General features: G+C 44.0%; 1 protein-coding gene across 1 annotated transcript in view; it reads left to right on the top strand.

The window, feature by feature from the left end:
- Positions 1 to 9,200, top strand: part of LOC149438004 (uncharacterized) — a 59,092-nt gene extending 49,892 nt beyond the window's left edge. The window contains exon 6 of the mRNA XM_089660343.1: positions 9,009 to 9,200. Coding sequence (XP_089516469.1) covers positions 9,009 to 9,125 — 117 coding nt within the window. The 3' untranslated portion in view covers positions 9,126 to 9,200. The remainder of the gene's footprint in view (positions 1 to 9,008) is intronic.
- Positions 9,201 to 25,251: the final 16,051 nt, after the last annotated feature.

A 25,251-nucleotide genomic window follows, 5' to 3' on the forward strand; every position in this document is an offset into this window, starting at 1 on the left:
AAAAAAAGAAAGTTAAAGGGGCAATGTAAAAATTAAATGTTTTAAATAAAATTAGTAATTAAAAAAAAGAAAGTTAAAGGGGCAATGTAAAAATTAAATGTTTTTAATAAAATTAAATTTAAAAAAAAGAAAGTTAAAGGGGCAATGTAAAAATTAAATGTTTTAAATAAAATTAGTAATTAAAAAAAAGAAAGTTAAAGGGGAAATGTAAAAATTAGATGTTTTAGAGTTAGAGTTTAGATGTTTAGAGTTACACAGGAGGTCCAGAGAATTATTGCCTCACACGTGTGGTGCGATCATCATTTACATAAGCGCGCAAGACATGTGTATGCATTCACATTTGAGCGTAAGCAGGGGGGGACAGGGGCGCTTAAAATGTTTAAAAAAATTTATTATTTATTTCATTTAAAAATTTCTCTTTACACAGTCTCTTAATTTGTTTTTTTTTGCTAGCAGCGTTATTGCTATCACAAGGATGAACAAGATCTCATGGGCCATTACAGGTCTTCTTTATGGAAAGATCTGGGGTCTGTTAGACCCTAGATCTCTCCTCTGGTCTCCAATGCAGCCCATTGGTCTGCCATCCCCATAGGTCATCACTATCAGATCGACCGGGGAAGTGGTTAAAGCATTTAAACCCCCCCACCTCTCCCCCCAAAAATGTGACCATGCCCCCCCCCCGGCATACAAGTACATAACAGCTTAAACACATGTGCTGGGGGGGTGCACAAAAACATCTCTTACACATGTTGCATATCCCTGGAGTGTAAGCAATAACTCTAGGCCCACTGATCACAGTTACCTCTAGACTGGGGCTTTTATAGCATCGCCTATGGAAGATGAAAGATGACAAAGTGTGTTGCTGTTTCACAAGCACATATCATTTCAAGGCTTGACATGTTGGGTATCTATTTACTCATCTTTTATATATTACCAAACGTTCAGTAATATATTGCCCTTAACCACTTCCAGTCCGTACACTTTCACCCCCTTCCAGTCCGGACACTTTCCCCTCCTTCCAGTGCGGACACTTTCCCCCCCTTCCAGTCCGGACACTTTCCCCTCCTTCCAGTCCGGACACTTTCCCCCCCTTCCAGTCCGGACACTTTCACCCCCTTCCAGTCTGGACACTTTCCCCCCCTTCCCGTCCGGACACTTTCCCCCCCTTCCAGTCCAGACACTTTCCCCCCCTTCCAGTCCAGACACTTTACCCCCCCTTCCAGTCCGGACACTTTCACTCCCTTCCAGTCCGGACACTTTTACCCCCTTCCAGTCCGGACACTTTCCCCCCCTTCCAGTCCAGACACTTTACCCCCCCTTCCAGTCCAGACACTTTCACTCCCTTCCAGTCCAGACACTTTCCCCCCCTCCAGTCCAGACACTTTCACCCCCTTCCAGTCCGGACACTTTCCCCCCCTTCCAGTCCAGACGCTTCCCCCCCTGTGTGTGTGCAAAAAAATGGAGAAAACACCACTGGCAGCGAAAGCAGTAGAGTGGTTGAAATTGTCCGAAGTTTGCTGAATGTGTGGCCACTAGACAAGTCTGAAACAATGTAGTGCTTTTTAATCAACTTTCACCAAAATTGCTTCTCTCCTGCTGGGTGGGACCACCACACCCATGCATGCGGGGGGTACCTCTTTTCATGTATGAACCCACCAATGCCCAGGACCAGGTGGGCCATGTTAATGTGATAGTCAACACTAAGGCTGAACCCCAGCTTAGAGATGAGCTGTACACTGTGTGCAGTAGGGCAATGTACAGAGTTCCTCTGTAAAATGTTCTGTCCAATGTTACTACACACCTTCACTCGATGAATGTTGCATTTAGGAGGGACACTGCTGAGCCTATGCCCCCTCCACCAGTCCAGCATTTCTGTGCCACCTCACTCCCAGTGACAGAATAGGGTCCCGCCGTGCCTTAGCATGGACTTCATACATGCATGTAATGAATTCCTTCTCTCTCCCGTGAGATACTTTGGGTCTCCATACTGTGGGTTCGGTCTCAGTTACTATTTGGGGGGAACCAACCACCAGGGAGGGAGCCAGAATACAGGCCCCCCATGCTACCGGATGACCAATCGCCTATGCCAGGTACTATTCTTTGCTGTCTGGCTGCTATTACATTTCCAGCAGTTCATGGTTACCCATAGCAACTTCATCCCTTCTCCAACTCCCCATTGAGTAAACCTTTCACAGTGGTTTTCCATTTTTTTTTCACCCCCATATCAGCTCTACAGGCCCTGTTCCTCTAGATCAGTGTTTCTCAACCTTTTTTCAGTCAAGGTCTCTTCTAAAATTATGGACTGTCCTGAGGCACCCTCTAAAATGATGGACAGTCTTGAGGCACCCCATTCTAAAATGTGGAAAACTATTCTAATAATTTTATATACGGTAGCAACATCCACACGTGTAGGACACCCAACATTGGAAGTGATTTATTCTTCCAAAGCAAATACATTTTTGCACCCGGGTACTGACTAGTATTCCAATGTTTCTCTTCTCAGTTTTTATCCATCAATGTGCTAATGTGACCCCAGCACTGATGGAGAGGGGCAGGGAAGGGTCAAACTAGGATGCTGTGCAGGCAGCTGACATCCTCCTTATCAACTGATGATGTCATTGGTTGTCAGGACGCTGGCAGCTAGAAGGTCGTAATGGTACACAAAGAAAACCTGTTGTTCCAACCGCTGGCTTATATACAAGTTTGGGGCAATTTGTAGACATTTTGCCAAGGCAACCCTGAAGAAACCTCAAGGCACCCTGGTTGAGAAAGGCATGTACCTTCATGCACCCCTTTCAATGACTTTAGACCAGGCATGGAACAGTTACTGAAACTTTACTGAGCACTCAGCAGCACAGTTCAACCGCAGACTGTACATGAAACAAAGTCCAGCCCTAGCTAACTAATGCAGGCCACCCAGGTTCATACCTTCTCCAAAGAAAGTCCATTTAACTGAAGTCTTGGTTCCAGGGATAATCCCAGCAGTGGTGATCCAGGAGGGGCCATGTGCTCCAGTAGGACTACATGATGCAGTTGTCCTTCCTCTGAAATCCCATCTGGAAGGGAGAGCTTGCTCTCTCCCTTGGTATTATGTGGCTTACTACAGGGATCAGGACCCAGAAAGCCCGGGGAAGAGTCTAGACACAGTTAACCCCTTCCCATCCTGGACAGCCTGAACTATCTACATAGCTGCAGAGGGCATTTAAGACACCAGCAGAAATACATTCAATGATACCCCACAAGCACTTGCTTACACACCTGTTCAAAAACATATTGTCAAACTTCAGTCAAACTACCATTTCAAATTGGACGGAGGTTTCAGAGAGATGTGCATTTCTTCTGGTTCTGTAAGAAGAGCCTCGTTCCTCCAGGGAGGTCATTCAGGTTTGTCTGTCTGGTTACAACAACAAAAGAAGGTTGCACCAACCTAGTGCATTACCACAATACCAATTTATTTAAAAGTATGTAAAAACCTTTCTACTCACAGACATAAGACAAGCATAGACATACTGTATAATAGAATAAAAATCTGATCTGAGGAAGGGGCAAGTCCCTGAAACATGTTATCATGATGACCAGATTCTCTCCTTTGGTTTGAGTGTTCCCCATGCTTCCAGTTTGCCCTTACTAGCCCTTGTTCAGGTGGTCTCTTGCCAGGTGTATGGCATAACAACCAGATCTGGGACACCTGACTTCCAGCGGACACTCCATCTCAGTGATCCCAGCGGGTGCCATCCACACACCTTTCCCACTGTCCTGAGGCTCCTGGGCTTAGCAGTCTAGTGTTGGATCCAGGATCATGTGTCATCCTCCAGCTTCTGGAAATATGTGTTTCTCCTCTCCACTGGCTTGGTGAAGTATCAATCTAGGCACTACTACATGACATGCTTTTTAACCAGCATTAAAGTGTATTTCAATTTTATCCGTTCCTGGGCTTGTGACTCTATTGACATCCACAGGGTTGGGAGTGCTCCTTTATTTGTTGTTTTGTGCTCATGTCTCATTGCTGGTCAAATGCGTTGTTGCAGCTGCCCATACTATGGTTATCTACTTATCCCCGGAACCTCATTGCACTTGGTATTTGAACCACTACATATAATAAAATGCTGACAAGACCGCCTCCAGATCCATAGTGTCCTGCAAGTGGTGCAGGAAGCCCTTGTAGCATCCAAAGGCTTACACATTTTGAGGGCTGAGTCCTCTTCTTCAGAGCCAAAGAGAGTATTAATGGCTTCACACTAAGTTTTATATCATAGTGAGCTACAGTGAAGGAAATGCATATTTGCTCCCCTGCTGATGTTGAATGTTTGCCCACTTAGAAAATAATGATCGGTCTAAAAATTTAAATGTTCGTTGTATTGTAACACTGAGAGACAGAATAGCAACAACAAATTCAGCAGAAATGCATTTCTAATAAATGATGACTGATCTGCCTGATCTGCCTGTTCATGAGGTAAATAAGTATTTGATCCCCTTCACAAAACATGACTTAGTACTTGGTGGCAAATCCCTTGTTGGCAATCACAGATGTCAGACGTATCCTGTAGTTGGCCCCCAGGTTCGCACACATCTCAGGAGGGATTTTGGCCCACTCCTCTTGGCAGATCCTCTCCAAGTCATTAAGGTTTGGTGGCTGACGTTTGGCAACCCAAACTTTCAGCTCCCTCCACAGATTTTCCATCGGATGAAGGTCTGGAGACTGGCTAGGCCAATCCAGGACCTTAATGTGTGTCTTTGCCATGCTGGAACACCCATCCACAACAGCTGTTTTGTGTTTCTTCCATTTGTGAATGATTCCACCAACTGTTTTCACCTTCTCACCAAGCTGCTTGGCCATAGTTTGGTAGCCGAGTCCAGCCTTGTCTAGGTCTAAAATCTTGTCCCTGACCTCCATGGACAGCTCTTTGGTCTTTGCCATGATGGAGAGTTTGGAATCTGATGTTTTGATTGATCCTGTGGACAGGTGTCTTTTATAAAAGGAACAAAATGCACTCCCTTTAAGAGACTGCTTCTATTCTCAGCTTGTCACCTGTATGAAAGACACCTGGTAGCCAGAAATCCTGCTGAATGGTATGGGATCAAATACAATACATTTGTTAGACATGCATTTCTTTTGAATTTTTTGTTGCTATTCTGTCTCTCAGTGTTACAATACACTGAACATTCAATTTTTAGACCGATCTTTTCTTTGTGAGTGGGCAAACATACAAAATCATTATGTATTAGTGCAGGTGTACACGACCCTCCCCACCTTTTGCGAGAGGAGGAGACAAGGGTGGGACACAGGTCATGTGAGCAAAAGGATCATAAACAATACAATAAGTGACTGGCATGGAGACATAAGATACAGAAATGCCTTATTTATATACCACAGTATTATGCCCTTCTTACCTTCATTGCACATATCAGCCATGATGTCACATGAAGATTGTTCTCTCTATTGTCTACTACTGAGACCATTATGCCATCACATAGACCGTCTATTTCCCTCTATACAAATATGTAAAAATGATGCTAAATAACTAAATTGTCATGGTGTAATGCATTCATTTTTGTGAAGTATCACCAGCAATCCAAACTGGCCACTCTGGCTGCTCTTTTCTGGAGCGCACGCCATATACCAGGGCTGGAAGTAGGTAGGTATTAGTTACCGGCACTGGGTTTGAAATGGGCTTTGAAATAAATGTTCCCATCTCAACCAACTCTTAAATCGAGATCTAAAAAGATCAGACATTTCTCATCCAACACATGTGTGAAAGAGATACCATATGGGTTACCGGCACAGTGGGCCAAAAAGCCCCTCAGCTTTTCATCAGTGCCATTCCAGATGATTATAATATCATCAATATACTGTGCATACAGGACCAGGTTAGCCCCAAATGGCTTATTGAACCAAATATGATGGAGTTCCCAAAAACTCATAAAAAGGTTAGCATAACTCGGGGTAAACCTGGCCCCCATAGCTGTACCCCTCATGTGTCTGTAGTGCTCTCCTATAAATGTAAATTGTGTGTAAGTGTAAATTCTATACTATCATATACAAACTGAGCTTGTTCATGATGGAATGTCTGACCTTCGGCTAGGTAATGATACACTGCACAAAGGCCAAATTCACATTGAACTGATGTATACAAGGACACCTCCAATGAGAACAACCAATAGCCTTCCTTCCATAAGTTAATAGAATTTCCAGCATATGACCAGAGTCTCTAATGTAAGATGGTAGACTGGTGACTAAGTCCTGGAGGATGGATGCGATTTTAACACCCATCCACTAGGTGGCGTCATAGGATGTACTGTATACCGTGTGGACTGCCAGTACTTCTGGTGCTCTCATTGAAGATGGGAGGACCAGAAATTAATGAAATTAACTGGAAGCGTGGGTGGAGCGCAAACACACTCGCACTTCTGGTCTTCAGGCCCTGGTATGGCGTACACTCCAGAGAAGAGCAGCATTTACATTTTGGATTGCTGGTATATAAATAAGACATTTGTGTATCTTATGTCTTCATGCCAGTCACTTATTGTAGTGTTTAGCTCACTATGACATAAAGGTCAGTGTGAAACTGTTCATACCTTCTTTGGCTGTGAAGAAGAGAGCTTGACCCTAGAAACACGTAACCTTTGGATGCTACAAGGGCTTCCGGCACCACTGACAGAACAGCGTGGATCTGGAGGTGGTCTCGTCAGCATTGTTTTATATGCTTATGCTTGTCATACGACTGTGAGTAGAATACTTTTTATATACTTTTAGGTAAATTGGTATTGTGGTAATGCACTAGGTCGGTGCGCCCTTCTCCGAGACTGAGACCTCCTGGGTGGAGCCCTAAACTACTGAAATGTGCCAGCTTATACTGGCTGTGCACATCTGCTTACTCAAATAACCTGCAGGTCTCCAGGAAGACCTGGACACAGGATTGAAGGCTTCAACCCACCCAAGACTCTTTGAAGCCTTTGGACTCCAGAACCCTATTCGGGATTACCAAACCTGAAGAACACTGGAAAACAGTCTCCTCCACTCAGAAACCATACTCCATAGCCTCTCAAAACTCTGTCTTTCAGGATCCTGTGTCTTTTGCCTATACCAGGGGTCTGCAACCTTTAAGACATAAAGAGCCACTTGGACCCGTTTCCGAGAGGGAAAAAAAGACTGGGAGCCGCAAAACCATTGCAACATTTAAAACAAATCCGACACTGCATATATTGCAAAAAGCGCTCTGGTCATGAAGGGGGTTTAAGGGCCCAGTAAGCAAAGGGTTAATCAGGGCCACAGTGTATCGTCATAATCACAATCATAGCCTTAGGTCAGTGGTGGGCAACCTTTTTTTTCAACTGAGCCAAATCTCGCCAAAACCACGATTGAAATTTATTTTGAGAGCCACATTTTTAAAACTGAAAATACATCTCCCATATAGTAATTCATCCCCCATAGTAATTCATCCCCCATATAGTAATTCATCCCCCATAGTAATACATCCCCCATAGTAATTCATCCCCCATATAGTAATTCATCCCCCATATAGTAATTCATCCCCCATATAGTAATTCATCCCCCATAGTAATTCATCCCCCATAGTAATTCATCCCCCATAGTAATTCATCCCCCATATAGTAATTCATCCCCCATATAGTAATTCATCCCCCATATAGTAATTCATCCCCCATAGTAATTCATCCCCCATATAGTAATTCATCCCCCATATAGTAATTAATCCCCCATATAGTAATTCATCCCCCATAGTAATTCATCCCCCATATAGTAATTCATCCCCCATAGTAATTCATCCCCCATATAGTAATTCATCCCCCATAGTAATTCATCCCCCATAGTAATTCATCCCCCATAGTAATTCATCCCCCATATAGTAATTCATCCCCCATAGTAATTCATCCCCCATATAGTAATTCATCCCCCATATAGTAATTAATCCCCCATATAGTAATTCATCCCCCATAGTAATTCATCCCCCATATAGTAATTCATCCCCCATAGTAATTCACCCCCCATATAGTAATTCATCCCCCATATAGTAATTAATCCCCCATATAGTAATTCATCCCCCATAGTAATTCATCCCCCATATAGTAATTCATCCCCCATAGTAATTCATCCCCCATATAGTAATTCATCCCCCATATTAATTCATCCCCCATATTAAGTCCCCAAGTCCCCCCTGTGTCAATTCACTTACCTTTGCTCCGCGCGTTCCTCTCGCCGTGTTCCCGCGCCGTTCCGGTGTAGCATGAAAATCTGTCTCCTATGAGGATCTGTCCCCCTCGACGTATCTGCGCATGTGCCAGTTTCAGGCATTAGCAGCCGATCGGCGATTTCCGGCACATGCGCAGATACGTCGAGGGGGACAGATCCTCATAGGAGACAGATTTTCATGCTACACCGGTCTTCAGGGCGGACTGTGAGAGGAGCCTAGCGGGAGCCTAGCTCCGCGGGCCGGATTAAAAGGTCCGCCGGGCCGTAGTTTGCCCATTGCTGCCCTATTGCCTGTCACCTGGTGGGCAGTGTGCTCCGGAGCCGCAGCCAAGGTGAAAAAGAGCCGCATGCGGCTCTGGAGCCACGGGTTGCCGACACCTGGCCTATACTCACACAGTGGCAGGGCCTAGAACTGTCACAGTATCAACAAGGAAGTGTAAAGCTCTGGCCCTCACTACATACCTTTACAGAGACCCGTGCATTGCACTGGAGCTTGGGGCCGTGGATGGCCCTAACAGCCGAAGGCTGCCATTACTACATCGAGACCTGAGTTTCATGCCGCTGGGGAACTCTGCATGTGCACCTATGATTACATGTCTGCTTTTAAGGTGTAGCCTTTTAATAAAATCTGGGTACAGATTGTCTTTAAGGATATCAGAATTCCTCTGGGAGGTCCATAACATTTAGAAATGCATTGTGGCCTTGTGTGTATATAGGATCACCTAACTCCGAGATCAATACAAATATAGTTAATTGTTGCAGCATGGCGTACATTAACCTCTATGTAAATATTTTCCAGATCCGGGAGAATTCAGAGGAATATCTACCGCAGATCAACAGGGAGATCCAGCGACAGAAATGGAGGGACATGGCGGAATATTACACAATCAAACAAGAAGAAAAGGAGAACAGATGAAGACTTAGTGAACTGTTGTAGTGACACTAAAACTGAACTCCATGTAAACAGTTAAATAAACAATTGAGATACCTATACTGGAGCTGTTTTAACTACCAAAGCATTTGTATTTCTGTCCATCCAGTCCTGAGGTTTAAGCAGCACATAGATTAGTTGTTTTTTTGTTCACCCAGCAGGTTGAACGAACAAAAAACTGACCTAATGCCTCCATCCACACACTCAAGGTGGATGGGGGAATCCTCCCCATTGAGGGAGTCCTGGGCTGGGCAAAGGGCACACCGGTATTTTCCCAGTGGGCTGGGCCCACTGGGCCGCATAACAAGAAAACTGGCTAATGCAGGGATCCCCAAGTCCCGGCCCGTGGCCTGTTGATGACCGGGTCGCACAGCAGGAGCTAAGTGGCAACCGTAGTCTGGAAAAAGCCAACACAAACCACGGTCACCACTCACCTCCCGCTATGCGGCCATGCCTGTGTCTCCTCTCCCAGCTCTCCCGCCAATGATCTCATCCTATCAGTGGAGCGGGGGGCAGGAGAAGCTGGAGATCTGCAAAGAGAGAAGCCTTTTCATATTATCAAGCGGGCAATCACCTGCTTGTTAATCTGATCCAGATCTGCAGCTCCTCCCAGGATGGCATCGGGAGGGGGGGGTGCAGAAGACCCTGGAGAGGACATACAGGATAAATCCTGCCTCTGCCTGAAGGTAAGATTGTGCAGGGGAGGCAGAGAGTAAAAGGGGGCAATGTGATTAGAGAGAAAAGGGAGGGGGGATGACTGCAAGGGTGCTGTGATTAAAGAGAAAGGAGAGGGGGATGACTGCAAGGAGCACTGCAGTAGCTTGTGCTTGTTTTGTTTAGCTTTTTCCTGGCTGTAAAGTAAAAGTGATCTGGGTGGTCCATGGTTACCAGGCTTTTCCAATAGCCCAGGACCACATCAGGGGGCTTCAGAATGACGCGTAAGAGGAGACTGAGGAACATCAGTTCACCGATCTCCTCTGCACTGCGTGAAGCCAGAAGCCACAATAATTTTGTCCCTTCCAGTTTCGGCTGTTACAGCTAAGGGCAGCATGTAACCAAGCAGAGACTACCTGCCCAATTCTTCCACAGGGAGGTTTGTTAACCTTATGATAGCAATAAAGTTTAATGAAACAAGAAAAATTAAAAAAAGTTTAAAAAATGTATTTAATAAAACAAAAAAAAAACACTACTATTGTTGTTGCCCTGCACGCACCCACAAATGCAAACACACACAAAGGGGGGCACAGGGATATATAAACTCCAATTGAACCAAATGTCTGAGGTATCCCTGTGAACTTTTGAAGTGAGAGCAATAATTCTAGCATCAGATCTCACAGTTAACTCTGAACTGAGGAGCAGTAAAGGTTTTTAAAGCATCACCTACAGAGATTTCTGGGTAACATCATTTTTTTCAATGTCATGGGCACAAGCAATTTTAAGACTTGACATGCTTGTTATCTATTTACTTGATGCAACCTCATCCAGGTCCTCCAAAAATATGATAGGTAGTCAGGAAATTAGATGCGTAATATATACCCCTAGAAAGCCTGAAGGTTCTTCTTGGATTTTGGGCTCCTCTGTGTGCCTGGGCTGCGAAAATGTCTCACACATGTGACTGCAGGGGGAATAGGGGTGAGGTTTTCTCTCCCCCTCCTTTGACGGGAAACAATCCTAGCTCCTCATGGTTTCTTCTGTTGTTGATGGGAAACAATCTTAGTCTCACGGTATCCTGTCTTTGGAGCACTTGACCAAGGTACTCCTAATCATGTGAATGACTATTCTGCTGTTTTACAAGTTTACAAGTGGATATAGATCCTTTTCTGGTCGATGATCATTCCTTGTAGTCGCTAGAGGCCACCTGTCAGGAGCCTCCACGATCCGCGGCTCGGCGCAGGCGCACTGTGCCCGTTCACACTAGGGTACGGGCACTAGGTCCTGGCCGGCCGCGGCGGAGACGGAACCCATGCATGCACACTCGGAGCCACGGGTGCATGCCTGGCACCAATGACAGAGCAGGGCGCGATATTTAAATCGCCCTGCGCTGACAGGTGGTGCCGTTTGGTCTCCCTGTGTTCCTGATCTTGTTGCTGTGATTCCTGCTGACTCTGATTGTTCTTGACCTGGCTGTTCTCTCCTGCTCTGACCCCTGGCTTGCATGACCTTCCTTCTGGGTGCCCCCTTGTGGATCTGATCTTCTGTTGCTGACCTGGCGTGTAACCCGACCATTCTCTGCCCGCTGCTTTGTACCGCACTGCTCCCACGGCTACCGACTCGGCTTGTCTGACCACGCTCTTGCTCATCCATCCATTTATCCATCCATCCACCTTGCCCTGGCATATCCGCCTCTTCACATCAGGCTCTCACCCTGCAGGAACCTCTGGCGGATTCCTCTACCACGGGTGGGTGTACTCAGGAGCCACGACCTGGTCTCGGTTCGCTCCAAGTCCATCTCCACCATCAGGGGCCCTGGTGAACAAGCGGACTGGGACTTAGACTCCGCGCTCTGGGGAAACCTGACCAGTGGGCTGCTAGAGGCACTGCCAGGCGGTTCCTTACACCCCCCTTTTTCCATCCAGATAGGACTGACAGGTCCTATATGTTGCATGAACCATCTGGGAATGTGCTAGTATCATCAACTGGAAATTGTGTTTTGTTTTCCCTGAAGAAGCGGGAATTGTTCTGTGAAACATGTTGGAATTTTGAAACAAAGTACCTACTCATGGTCCTAAGTGGAAACTTTGGCCCTGATTTACTAAGAATTGAGTCTACCAGCAGACACTGAACATTCAGGAAGACTCAATTCAATAAATCAAGACCTATCAGTCTTCAGAAAGGCGCCCAGCAAGTGGATTAAAAAGAGTCTACTTTCTACACTCTTTCCTGTTCGTAAATACGAAATGACGTTGGGCGCATTTCTAGATGCAATGTCGGATATGTTCGCTAGGTGGCGCACAACTGCGGCCTTTGTCCCGTTGGTGTTTTTCTATTTGCATATGAGAATACTTATAATTTAAAATAAAAAGCACACCTTGTCAAGAGAACCAGAGAGCACACAGAGACAGATTGCACGGAACCCAATGTGTGGGCTTTTATTGGGGAGGTTGTTGGGGCACAGACAACAGTTCCGTTAGTCCACAGATCCACACCAGACACAGTAACACAGTAAAGTTCTTTGTGAGGCAATATGGAACAACAGGGGTATGGTAATCCACAGGGTTCAGTAAGGCAAGGGCGGGGTGGCTTTGTGGGACCCTGGGTTCCTGGGGAGAATTGGGCTCAGTCTTTTGGGCAGCACGGGGTTAGTCCACTTACTGGATGCGAGGAGCCGGACACAGAGGGCTACAGTCCACACCGTCAACACAGGGTTAATCCACACAGGCAGCTCCAGGCAGGGAAGGTTTAAGTCCGTTCGGTTCACGGGCAACAAAGAGTTCAATCCAGGCAGGGAAAATATCCAGCCTGCAGGCTCACAGGGAACAAGAGGTAATTCCAGCCAGGGAAAATGTCCAGCGCGCAGGCTCACAAGGAACAAGAGGTAAGTCCAGCCAGGGAAGAGGTTCCAGGCAGCAGAGAGTTCACCCCACACCAGAGAGGATCCAGCAGCAGACGGGCAGTCCGGTCAGCAAGGGAGATGAGGAGGGGGACGGGGGATGGTCGCATGAGAACAGCTGGCGCTCAGCACAGCCTTCTCTCACACATGCAGCCAGGAGAACACAAGGGAGGTTTTACTTGCTCTCTCAAGTAGGGAGCTGGGCGCCTTGCTGCTGCAGTGGTAGCCAGATACTTCCGGTTGGGTTACCATGGCAACGGGTCCTGTCTCCCAGGTCTCCCGACCCGCCCAGGGAACACGGCCTCCGGCATGGAGCCTGGGAAGATGTACATGAGGGGGAAGGGAGGAAGGGGGCCTGTTTGTGGATTCCCTCAGCAGGGGGCCAGACTGCCAGGGACAAGGGGGCTAGGGGCTGCTGAGGGCTGCCTGTGTCAGAGACACGGAGGACTAGAAGTCCCAGCATGGATGGGACAGAAGCGTGAGGGGCTGCTGAGGAGTGTGGGGTGGCAGGCAGCAAACCTAGAGGATGGGGGAGGAAAGACCAGCTCCGTGACACACCTATATTATAATTTTTTTTTCATAATTTTTTTTGTTGCTGTTTCTCCAAAAATGATCAGACAACAAATGCATTTCATAATGAATGTCATACATTCTATTTTCAAATGTCGAACATTTTCACACTTATATCTCAAATAATTTGAATGCCTAGTTCTAAGTTCCCAATATAATAATATATCTTCATTCTCTTTAATCATGTAACTATTCTAGATTGTGCCTCAAACTGTGTCTCCTACAGTGGCTTAGTGGTTAGAGTTCAGAACTTACAGCACTTGGGTCATGGGTTCTAATCCCAGTCATGGTCGCACCTGTCTGGAGTTTGCATGCTTTCTCTGCACGGGTGTGTTTCTACCAACACTCCAAAGACATGCTGTTAGGTTAATTGGGCCTAGTATATGTCTGAGTTTCTGGTCTTAGATTGTAAGCTCCTTGACATTACAGTCTATTGTGAATGGCCAAAATATGGAGATCAATTTCCAGGGTTCTGTCAGTGCCAGAAATATTGATCAACCAATGAATATTTTGGCTACTGACTAGAAAGTGTAAAGGGAGTGAATCTTACCTGCTTCTTGTTCTTCTGACAAGTTTGAAACTTTCAATTTTCTTTCCGTTTATATTTCATTACAACTTTGTTTCTCTTCTCTAAGGCTACGTTCACACTAGCTTTCTCAGCAGGCATCAGACAGGCGCTTGGGAAGCGTTTTTAACTCTTCTCAAATGCCTATGAAAATTCTACACATGGCAGCAGACAGTGCTGTTCACACTGAAGCATTAGCATTGCGTCACGGCAAAACTGGCACCTCATGTTGAGTCAAAAGGAGTTGAAGCCTCCCATTCAAGTCTATGGTGCCACTCCTCAAATGCCTGGCAGACGATTGCGGTGTGGTTTCGAGGCGTTTGCGGTGAGTTAATACCATTTAACTTCATTACAGGCATTTATGGTGCTGTTTTAAAGCTTGGCAAATGCCTATCAAATGCTTCAAAACCACACATAGGGTGTTTGGGGAGCGTTTTGGGAGCATTTGAGCAGCGTTAAAAATGCTTCCCAAATACCTGTCAGACACTATAGGGGCGTTTGGTAAGAGTCAGAAATAAAGTCACGTGTGAATGAGCCCTTAAACCTCTCTCCTTATACAACTTGACCCCCTCCCCCACCACCCCCGTCATCACCTGTTCCATCTGCAAATGTATGTATCCCCGCCCCACTCTTTTTATGTAACTATTTATTACTGATCAAGTGAATGTGTCTCATTTCCTATCACCTGCAGCTCAGATCTCGCATTATTATACGATTCCTGATTGTATCTCACCTCTAGTCTGATTGAATTCACAATTCCTGGTCAGTCCCGGTCCCTGACCTCTAATATCCTTCAGGGCCAGTTCACACTACATGTGTTTCAGTTGCTTTTTCTGCATCCAAAATGCACAGAAAGAAGGTGATATGGTTGTCAATGTCATAGTTCACATCAGCGCTTGCAGTTCCAGTGCGTTGCAGGTGCTGCCAAAAAAGGCGAACAGGCTACATTGTTTATGCATAGAACTGTACTGGAACACGGTAAAATGCCCTGGAATGCATTGAAACGCAAATGTCCCTAATTAAATTGAAGAAAAAGAGAGGGGAAAAAAATTAACTGGAATGCATAAAAAAATGCACTGGAACACACAAAACGCATCCAAAATGCACTGGAACTAAACATGCATCAAAAAAGTGCATGCAAAAACGCATCTGGAACACATCTACACTGTGTTTCTATATTGTGAGCTGGCCCTTAGGACTTGTTCACACCATTTGTGGTGCAGAAACGCATGCAAGAGCACATTTTTTCCAGCTCAGCAAAGAAATGCAATGCCCTCTGCAGATGTGCGCAGGTACCATGATGAAAACTTCACTGCATCTCCACACGTCTAGTAAACACAGATGCATTCACAGCCACCAAAACGCATGGCACCACACTACAGAGCGGTTAGGTACAACACACGTTTACAATAACATGCCTGCAGTATCTTTGCATGTTCCCTCATGTTAGGCAGCCCATTGAAATTAATGAGCTGAGGAAAAAAAAATCCAAAATGCCCCATTCACACAGGTCCTCTGTCCTGTACAGCATGAATGAGGGGGTTGTTCATGTGGCTGGAGCCACCTGTTACACTATGGGGACACAGCAGCTGTATGAACACAGGTTGTCATCTGACAGGTGTGAAGGCGTGGGGAAGTGGCCCTGAATGCTCACTGTCTGTGTTCAGGGCTGTACACCTGCACCCATATGCCTGTCAAATTAGGACCTGCAGCATTTCCATAGTGTAACATAGTTTGCCTGCAAACGGCGATAGCCACAAAAACCAACCACTGATTCCCACTCTACAGGCCACAGCACCCATGTGAATGAGCCCCAAGACCTCCATTACACACACAGCTTTATTTCTGAACTCAGTACAGTTTTATCATTTAGATTTCACAGGAATATGGTTGGGATTATGTCCATTAATAATGTTTTTAGTGGATTTTTACCATAAATATAATTTGGATATTTTCTCTGGTGATGGGGGGCTGTCAGGTATGCTGTACGGGGCCCCGTGATATCTAACAGTGGCCCTGGGTGTATGCTTGTGTCTGTGCCACCTGTATAGTTAGGAAGAACCTTGAACCTCAGCTATGTACCTCAATGGATCTAGGAATTGGACATGTTTCCTCCTGAAGATACAACAATTATTAGTAATGTTTCCCCGGCCAATGAGGATCAGCTCCTTGGTGGAGAACAGCGATCTCGCCATGTCCAGATGTGGTCTGGAATTCCACAAAAAAACAATTCACAAAACTAAAACATAGACTTGTAAATGACCACTAAACTCTCTAACTACACTCCCATCCACCAACACTCCCCACTACCACTTCCGGGTGTGTGCAAACGTCCTGCCGCCAACGTCATGACGTATTTCCGGTATGACCGCTGCTCTAGCGCCTCCTCCAACAGCCGTCTTGGCGTTTATTTGTGCACCATAGCAATTTTACATGCGGCTCCATTGTGTATATAACATTTGCAAATATATGTTTGTAACTCTACTGTGTATATGACATTGGTGAAGATATGTTTGCGGCTCTATTGTGTATATGACATTGGTGAATGTATGTTTGCAGCTCTATTGTGTATATGACATTGGTGAATGTATGTTTGCAGCTCTACTATGTATATGACATTGGTGAATGTATGTTTGTGGCTCTACTGCGTATATGACATTGGTGAATGTATGTTTGCAGCTCTACTGTGTATATGACATTGGTGAATATGTTTGTAGCTCTACTGTGTATATGACATTGGTGAATGTATGTTTGCAGCTCTACTGTGTATATGACATTGGTGAATGTATGTTTGCAGCTATACTGTGTATATGACATTGGTGAATGTATGTTTGCAGCTCTATTGTGTATATGACATTGGTGAATGTATGTTTGCAGCTCTGTGTATATGACATTGGTGAATGTATGTTTGCGGCTCTACTGTGTATATGACATTGGTGAATATGTTTGCAGCTCTACTGTGTATTTGGCATTAGTGAATATATTCAATAGAGAAGATGGGACTTTCAGGGTGAATGAACATGAATACAAAACATTAAAAAGTTATATAATTTTTATTTAAAATTTTTGTAAAAAACACAAGAAAGGAAAAAAATACAGAAACATAAAAACAATTTCAGTTCTAAGAATACAAACTGAGATTAAAACTTGGTTAGGTGAATATAGATACTCCCTACATGTTTCGCCCTCACGTGCTTCTTCAGGGGAGATTTTTTGACAAAATTTCTACCGCCAAGGCAGTCTAAAGGTATAGCAAAGGAAAGTTGTTCAATTACCAAACAACTTTAATATATCCAATACAAGGTATTTAATCAAATATATATATATATATATATATATATATATATATGGGACTCAATGGGTCACCCTGGATGTGAAAGCTCACGGAGATAGGAGAAAATGACCTAAAAAAAAGATCTTAATTGGCCTACACGTTCAAAACAGTTGTAGAGGATATAATGGGCATCAAATATCTAGGCATAATGGGACAGACAAAAAGAAGATTAGTTAAATTTAACGGAAGATATGAAGAGATCATAATTCAATAGGTTGAGGTAAACTTTGGGCAATTTTACCTGTTAAATGCTTTAGAAGGATATATAGGTATAACCTAACAAAGATCTATTTGACCTATACGTCCACAACCATAGGAGAGGATACAATGGACATCAAACATCCATCTAGACAAAGAGATCAGAAACTAATTTAATTTCAAAAAAGAACTCAAGAGATGTTAATTAATGAAAATTAACTTAAGTGATTTTCCCTGTTGAAAATTGCAGAGAAATATAAAAGTATATTCTGTCTAAAGGTCTAATTGGCCTATAATGTCCAATAAAGGTTCAAGAATATAATGGGAATAAAATATCCATCTAAGCACAACGGGATAAGGTTGGAAAATATAATGGGCATCATATATCCATCTAGGTATAACGGAAAAAACATAGGGGATTCAAAAGATTAATTTAATTCCAAAACGGAATATAAGGAAAGGGTTATACGTTAATGAAGGGTTAAAGTTAAATAAACCAATTTTACCCGTTAAATATTGTAATTCAAGTAGCAAGGAAAATGTGGGGAAAAAGGATTTTAGTTGAAGATCAATTTTCAATTCCACCACTAGGTGTCAGCAAAGGACAACAGTCCAGATGATAATAGCTGAAAAAAACAATCACTACTGTAAGGATGCAATATAAAGCACACCCTCAGGGGGCAGAGAAGTCACCATTTCTTGAAGCCCACCCGCCTGAATAGATCAATCTAAGTACCTTCGTTCAGATCCAGAATAACCTCCAGGATACTCAGTGGTGATTAGCAGAAAAATCATTTTTTAATTTCCTGCCCTCTTTTATATCCTCCACGCCGGCCTACGTATGACGTCATCGGCCGGGTGCGGACGTCCGGGATACAACTGCACATGTGCGAAGGCTCTACTGCCTATGTGTGAACCAGTAATCTATTACTACAATTAAAGACTGACAGGATATCACTCATTAAGGGAGGGAGCAATACAGGTGGAACTTCCCCAAAGCTGGTGTCAGGAGCCGCAGTGGCGTGTGGCTCGGCGCAGTGTGCCAACTCGCACTGGTGTATGGGCACTAGGTCCTGGCCGGCCGCGGCGATGGAACTCGCACATGCGCACTCGGGACCGCGGGTGCGGGTCTGGCACCAATGACAGCGCAAGGCGCGGTATTTAAATCCGCTCTGCACTGACACTGGTTGCCATATGGTCTCTTCTGTGTTACCTGCTCCTGTATCTGTGCTGTTTGATCGTTGCTGACCCGGATTGTTTCTGACCGTGCTGTACTCTCCTGCTCTGACCCCTGGCTTGCCTGACCTCTCTTTTGGATGCCTCCGTTGGATCTGACCTTCCGTTACTGACCTGGCGAGTGACCCGACTATTCTCTGCATGCTGCCTTGTACCGCGCTGTCCCCACTCGGCCTGCCGACCATGCTTTTGCTCAGCCATCCGTCCTGCACGGACCCATCTGCCTCTTCACATCAGGCTCTCACCCTGCAGATACCTCTGGCGGATCCCTCTACCACGGGTGGGTGTACTCAGGGGCCGCGACCTGATCTCTGTCTGCTCCAGGTCCATCCCCACCATCAGGGGCCCTGGTGAACAAGCAGACTGAGACTTAGACTCCGCACTCTGGGGAATCCTATCCCGTGGGTTGCTAGAGGTAATACCAGGCGGTTCGTTACAGGTGGCTTGATTAGACCAGACCTCAATTCTACTGCCATCTTGGGGCTGAAAAGAAAAATTAAGGCCACAAGAAGTTTTATAGAGAATTAGTCAACAAAAAAAAATGAATAACTAAATAAAAAACTAAAAACAAACTTAAGCAAATTGGAGATTGGTCCAGGCAAATCAGTCTTTTTCCCTATTTCCCCCTAAATACTGGAATCAAAAATGCTAAAAAATAAAAAATAAAGTTCAAATGGCACCAATTTTATAAAAAAAAATGAACAAGAAGGTGAATTCTAAATCTCCTGCGTTTAACCACCTCCCGTCCGGCCGTTGCAGGGTCGGGTGGCCGTCTATAAACGGCTTCCCCGCACCCTGCTTGTGCGCGCTCCCTGGGAGCGCGCAGCACCGCAATCCGGTGCCCGCTGTGTCCTCCGGACACAGTGAAACACCGATCGTCGGACGGGACCTCTGTACGAGGTCCCGATCATGTGATCACTGATTGGCCAATCAGTGATCACATGCAAAGTAGTAAGCAAGATGTCACTTGTGACATCATTGCTTACTACGTGTGAAATCTGTGAATGATCACAGAGGTCACATGGTACAAGGCTATTCACAAAAGCCTTGTACTATGTGACAAGCTGTGACCAATCACAGCTCACTGAGTACTTCTCAATGAGTGCAAGAATGCACACAGAGAGAAAGAGAAATGATTGCTTTTACACCCTATATGGGTGTAAAAGCAATCAATGTAAAAAAAAAAAAAAATCTTCATCACCCCCCACAAGTAGTACAGTGTCACCATGGTGCCACTGTACTGCTAGGGTGACAGTATGTAAAAATAAAAAATAAAAATGTAAAAAAAAATCTTTAAAAATTTAATTTTTGCTTATAAACTAATTTGGATTTTTTTTTTTTTTACTAAAAAGATAACGGAATAAATTTTGGCTAAGATTTATGATGAAATATTATTTATTTGCAAAATTTTATAAAAAAAAACACTTTTTTTCAAAATTTTTGGACATTTCATTTACATAGCAAAAAAAATACAAATCCCAGTGGTGAATAAATACCACCAAAATAAAGCTTTATCTGTCTCAAAAAAATGGTAAAAAATTCATTTGGGTACAGTGTTGCATGACCGCGCAATTGTCATTCAAAGTGTGATAGCGCTAAAAGCTGAAAATTGCCCTGGTCAGGAAGGGGGTAAAAGTGTCCGGTCTGGAAGTGGTTAAAGACGTAATATTAAATGCCGGATTGGATAAAGGTTCTTCTAAGTTAAATATATTACAGTATATCTCAAACTATTTGGAGCCTTGCAGAAATTGCGGCAGTATATAAAGGCGAGTCAACCAAGTTGTGGAAGGGTGACTACGCCCGGGGCATCCGTACAACTGCCAAAAGGACGTTGAGCTCTAATAGAATACATTAGTAATTTACAATTCACATCCAGAAGAGTCATAGGGGTCCACATCTTAAGGATCAAGAAAAATGACCATATTCAAATTTTAAACAAAAAATCATCCTAATAAGAATATAAACAAATACCAACACTGATTGTAGTACCAAGTTATACATACAAATTACATACATAAATAAACTGTTATGGAGGGTAATTGAAAAAAAAACACATTTGAATGATTATCTGATCTCTGTATGGGGAAGGGGAGGCAGGACAAGGCCAACAAGTGTATTATAAAAGAGGTTTAAAACTCAAGGATCCGTTCAGGCCGGGGTATTGAGTAGCATTAGGCCTATAGATCCAACGTGTCTTGAGTTGGAGAAGTATTTGGTCATAATTCTCACCTCGTACATGTGGGGGATATGTTCAAGGGCCATGAATTAAATCATTCCTAGATCAAAATTATGGTATAGACCTACATGTCTACTAATAGGGGTTTCCATCTTATGATTTTTAATTAGGGAAACGTGATCTCTTATTCGTTCAAAAAAGTGTTGTTTAGTTTTGCCCGCATAGAAACAACCGCAGAGGTATTTCATCAGATAAACTATAGCTGGTGTTTGACAGGTAATTCTGTATTTAATTTGGTGGACTGAACCATCTGGGAGATGAATTTCCCCACAGTTTGGCATAAGGCTGCAGAAATTACATTTATGGCAGAAAAAGGAACCGGTATTACTGGTAGGATTAGGTAGACTTGGACTGTAATGACTCTGAACTAACTTATCTTTTACAGAACGCGATCGTTTATATGTAACCATGGGGTTCAGAGATATATGTTTACTTGCCGTTGGGTCGGCCAACAAAAGAGGCCAATATTTCTGGAGAGTTTTATTATCTGTGAATTGTTTGGTAGAAGTAGTAATAATCCTTACCCTAGAATCGTCTTTCGTTTTCGATTTTCCAAAAAGTAGGGAGCGTCTCTCCTATTTATGAACTTTATTAAAGGTTTTCTTTAAACAAGAATGGCTATATCCTCTTTTCCGTAACCAGGTATAGAGGAGATTAGCTTCTTGAATAAAATCCTCATCTTTGGTACAGTTCCATTTAAGCCGGAGATACTGGCTGTAAGGAAAACTCTACTAAAGAGCGGGGGGGGGGGGGAACTTGAGTCATGTAGAATAGTATTGCCTATCCGGAAGGCATTCGATACAGTCCTATGGCCTTACCTTAGATATATATTGCACCGTTGGGGTTTCGGCCCACATTTTTTAACTTGGGTCTTCTCGCTATATCGGGAGCCTTCGGCCAGAATTAGGTACCTGGGACATAGGTCAGCTCAGTTCCCGATCTCCAGAGGCACGAGACAGGGCTGCCCTCTGTCCCCTTTGCTATTTTCCCTGGCTATAGAACCCTTGGCCCTCTTAATCAGAGCTAATCCGGATGTCAGGGGACTGGAGATAGGAGGCACACATCATAAATTATGTCTCTTCGCGGATGACGTCTTGCTCTTTCTCACATCTCCATTGATTTCCTCTCCCTCCTTACTCCGGCTTTTCGAGGTGTTTGGCTCACTGTCTGGTCTAGTAATAAACCCCAATAAATCAACAGTACTCAACATCTCTCTCCCCCCGGTAGAGTTGACGCATCTAAAGCAGATTTTACCATTTCCTTGGTCACAGTGTCATATCCCTTTCTTGGGAATCAAACTGACCCCTAAGTTATCAGACCTTTATGCAGCTAACTATCTTCCGATGCTAAACCACCTCTATGCCCTCCTGACCAAATGGTCCTCCTTACCCCTCGCATGGCTAGGCAGAATAACAGTTGTCAAGATGTCAATCCTCCCAAAAATCCTATATCTATTCAGAGTCCTCCCAGTCCCAGTCCCCCCTCACTACCTCCGCACACTGCAACGTCGCATTTTTTCCTATGTATGGGGCAATACCCGTCCTCGTATACCTCGCTCCACCCTGTACTGTCCTAAGCTTAATGGTGGTCTAGGCTTACCCGACATCAGCAAATACTATCAAGCAGCGCATTTAGCCCAATTACCTAAATATCATGCAACCTTTGAAATCCCACAATGGGTGGCACTAGAGTCGATAGAATGTGACCCATTATCTACGGCTAACTTACTCTGGTTGAGGCCAATAGACCGCCGTTCTATAACCAACCCCATCACTTCTCACTTTTTATCCCTATGGGACAAACTGAAGGCCCGATATCCCCTCCAATCACTACATAATCCCCTGCTTTCGTTCCTACGAAACCCAGCTTTTCCCCCGGCCTGACAGACACCTCTTTTATTCAAAGCCTGGTCCTCTGCTAATTTGCTTCGCACGCATCATTTCCTACAGAGGAATAAGTTTAAATCCTTTGCCTCGCTGCAGGAAACGCATAGCCTCCCAGCTTCTGAGATATTCAGATACTTGCAGCTACAACACTTTTACTCCCCCTACGCTACAACAACTAATCGGCCAGATGCCATGTCTCTCTTCGAACGAGCGTGTTACAAAGATCCTCACAGACGCGGGCTTATCTCCTGCCTATATTCTCTCTTCACAACTTCGATCACCACATCCCCCCCTCTGTATACACATAAGTGGGAAGTGGATTTAGGTAAGAAACTTGACCTATCTGATTGGGATCACATTTGGGCCAACACAAAATCTTCATCACAGAACATCGTAGCATTGGAAACGAATTATAAAGTTTTAACCCGCTGGTATTTGGTCCCAGCGAGAATCGCAAAATTTACCCCTAATTACTCGCCCAACTGTTTTAGAGGCTGTACGGACCTAGGAACACACTACCATATGTGGTGGGAATGCCCAGTGGCACGAGTCTTTTGGTGTGAAATTTTCTCTATGATATCTGCACTTAGCACTATCACCCTACGACCCGACCCAGTAACAGCCCTACTCAATCAGTGCCCCCCTGGCGTTTCCAACTCGCAATTCAAGCTCCTTATGCAAGTTACGATGGCAGCTAAACAAGTTATAGCGAAATCCTGGAAATCTCCCACCCTAAGTGTTGCGGCCGTCAAAACCAGAGTCACACAAGCCATGATACATGCAAAGGTGGAAGCCACAATTCTAGACAAGATTCCTAAATTCTTATGCATATGGAGCCCCTGGGTAGAGCACTTCCTCCCGCCTAACTTTGATGAATCACTCCTTCTCCCTTGATTTGTATACTGTGCGCCAAGGACACTGTCAGTGGCCCTTTGTGGGCAGCACCTGAGGTGTGCTGCAAATTTGATGACTGTTCATGGAGTCATCGTTGCTGTTCCTCATTCTCTCCCCTACCTTCCACCCCCGTCTGACCCCCCTCAAAACTTCCCCCTATCTCTTTATTACACTTGGGAGACGATACTCTGATTGGCTGGGACAATAATGTTATCTACAGTCTACTCCTATATACCTGTTTCTACTTGAATTATATAGACATTTGTAATGTGATCCTCATCCATTTTTTTCCATGTCCTACTGCCACTTCAATGTCCAATGTACATTACCAAAGTCTCCATGTTTGTAACTTTATGGTTTATTGTTAATAAAAAGTTTGAACAAGTATTGCCTGCAGAAGGCTTCCTATATAGAGATGATCCCAAAGAGCCAGCCGACTCTATGAATATTTGTACATCCACAAATGTGATTTTCTCTTGGTGACATGACATGGTAAATTTTAGATTGTAATCATTGCAACCCAGTATAGTCATAAAATTAGTAAATTCAGTGTATGTGACTGACCAAAGCATCAGGATATCATCAATATAACGATAATGGGAAAGAACATGTTGGAGGTAATAATCAAGATCTTCACGTGCAAACAAGTCCCTCTCCTACCCCCCCAGGTACAGGTTGGCATACGACGGAGCACATCGAGTACCCATTACAACCCCCTGCACCTGGAGGTAGTGGGAGAGGTTAAACATAAACACGTTGCCTGTTAAAATAAATCTCAATAGTTGTAACACAAATTTATTATATTTGGATGTTGCCAGACCCCGTTTGCATAATTGTTCAGCTATAACTAAGAGCCCCTTCTCATGAGGAATAGTGTTGATTAAACTTTCTATATCAATAGAAACCAACCATGTGCCCCTGGGCACATGAAAACCATCAATGATCTCCAAGAGATCTATAGTATCTTTCACATAAGATTTAAAAAAATCTCCTCTGAAGAAGCCCATGAGGGCGAAACATGTAGGGAGTAACTACATTTACCTAACCAAGTTTGAATCTCAGTTGGTATTCTTAGAACTGAAATTGTTTTTATGTTTCTGTATTTTTTCCTTTCTTGTGTTTTTTACAAAAACACAAAATAAAAATTATATAACTTTTTAATGTTTGGTATTCATGTTCATGCACCCTGAAAGTCCCATCTTCTCTATTGCATATTTGCAATTTTAAGGGATGTAGTGCAATAATCATATCTGATCGCTCGCTCGCCACTTCACTGTTTCTATAATCCAGGCGTTTTAATATGTCATTTCTTCCAGTGATGAGTGAAGGACTTGAGTATTATTATTTAAAAAACACTAATTAAGTTTTCATATGCTATTTTGTTTTTTTTTTGTGTATACCAATTTCTCCCCTCCTTGTTTTTTTTTTATTTGAAATACTATCTTTTATATTGAATGATGTCTGATTTTTGCGGAGAGGCATGGGCAGGACTTATGTCTAAAATACAATCCTCCCAAGATGCCAATGCAATGAGGGAGGCAAATTTTGAGAAAATCTTTTTCAAATTACAACGTATGCTAGAGAGGAAGGCACGCATATATCGGCACAAAAAATACTTTGAAAAATACCACGAGCAGAAAAT

The sequence above is a fragment of the Staurois parvus genome, unplaced genomic scaffold, assembly GCF_062004578.1.
Source record: "Staurois parvus isolate SC_StPar_1 unplaced genomic scaffold, SC_StPar_1.0 ptg001227l, whole genome shotgun sequence".
NCBI lineage: Eukaryota > Metazoa > Chordata > Amphibia > Anura > Ranidae > Staurois > Staurois parvus.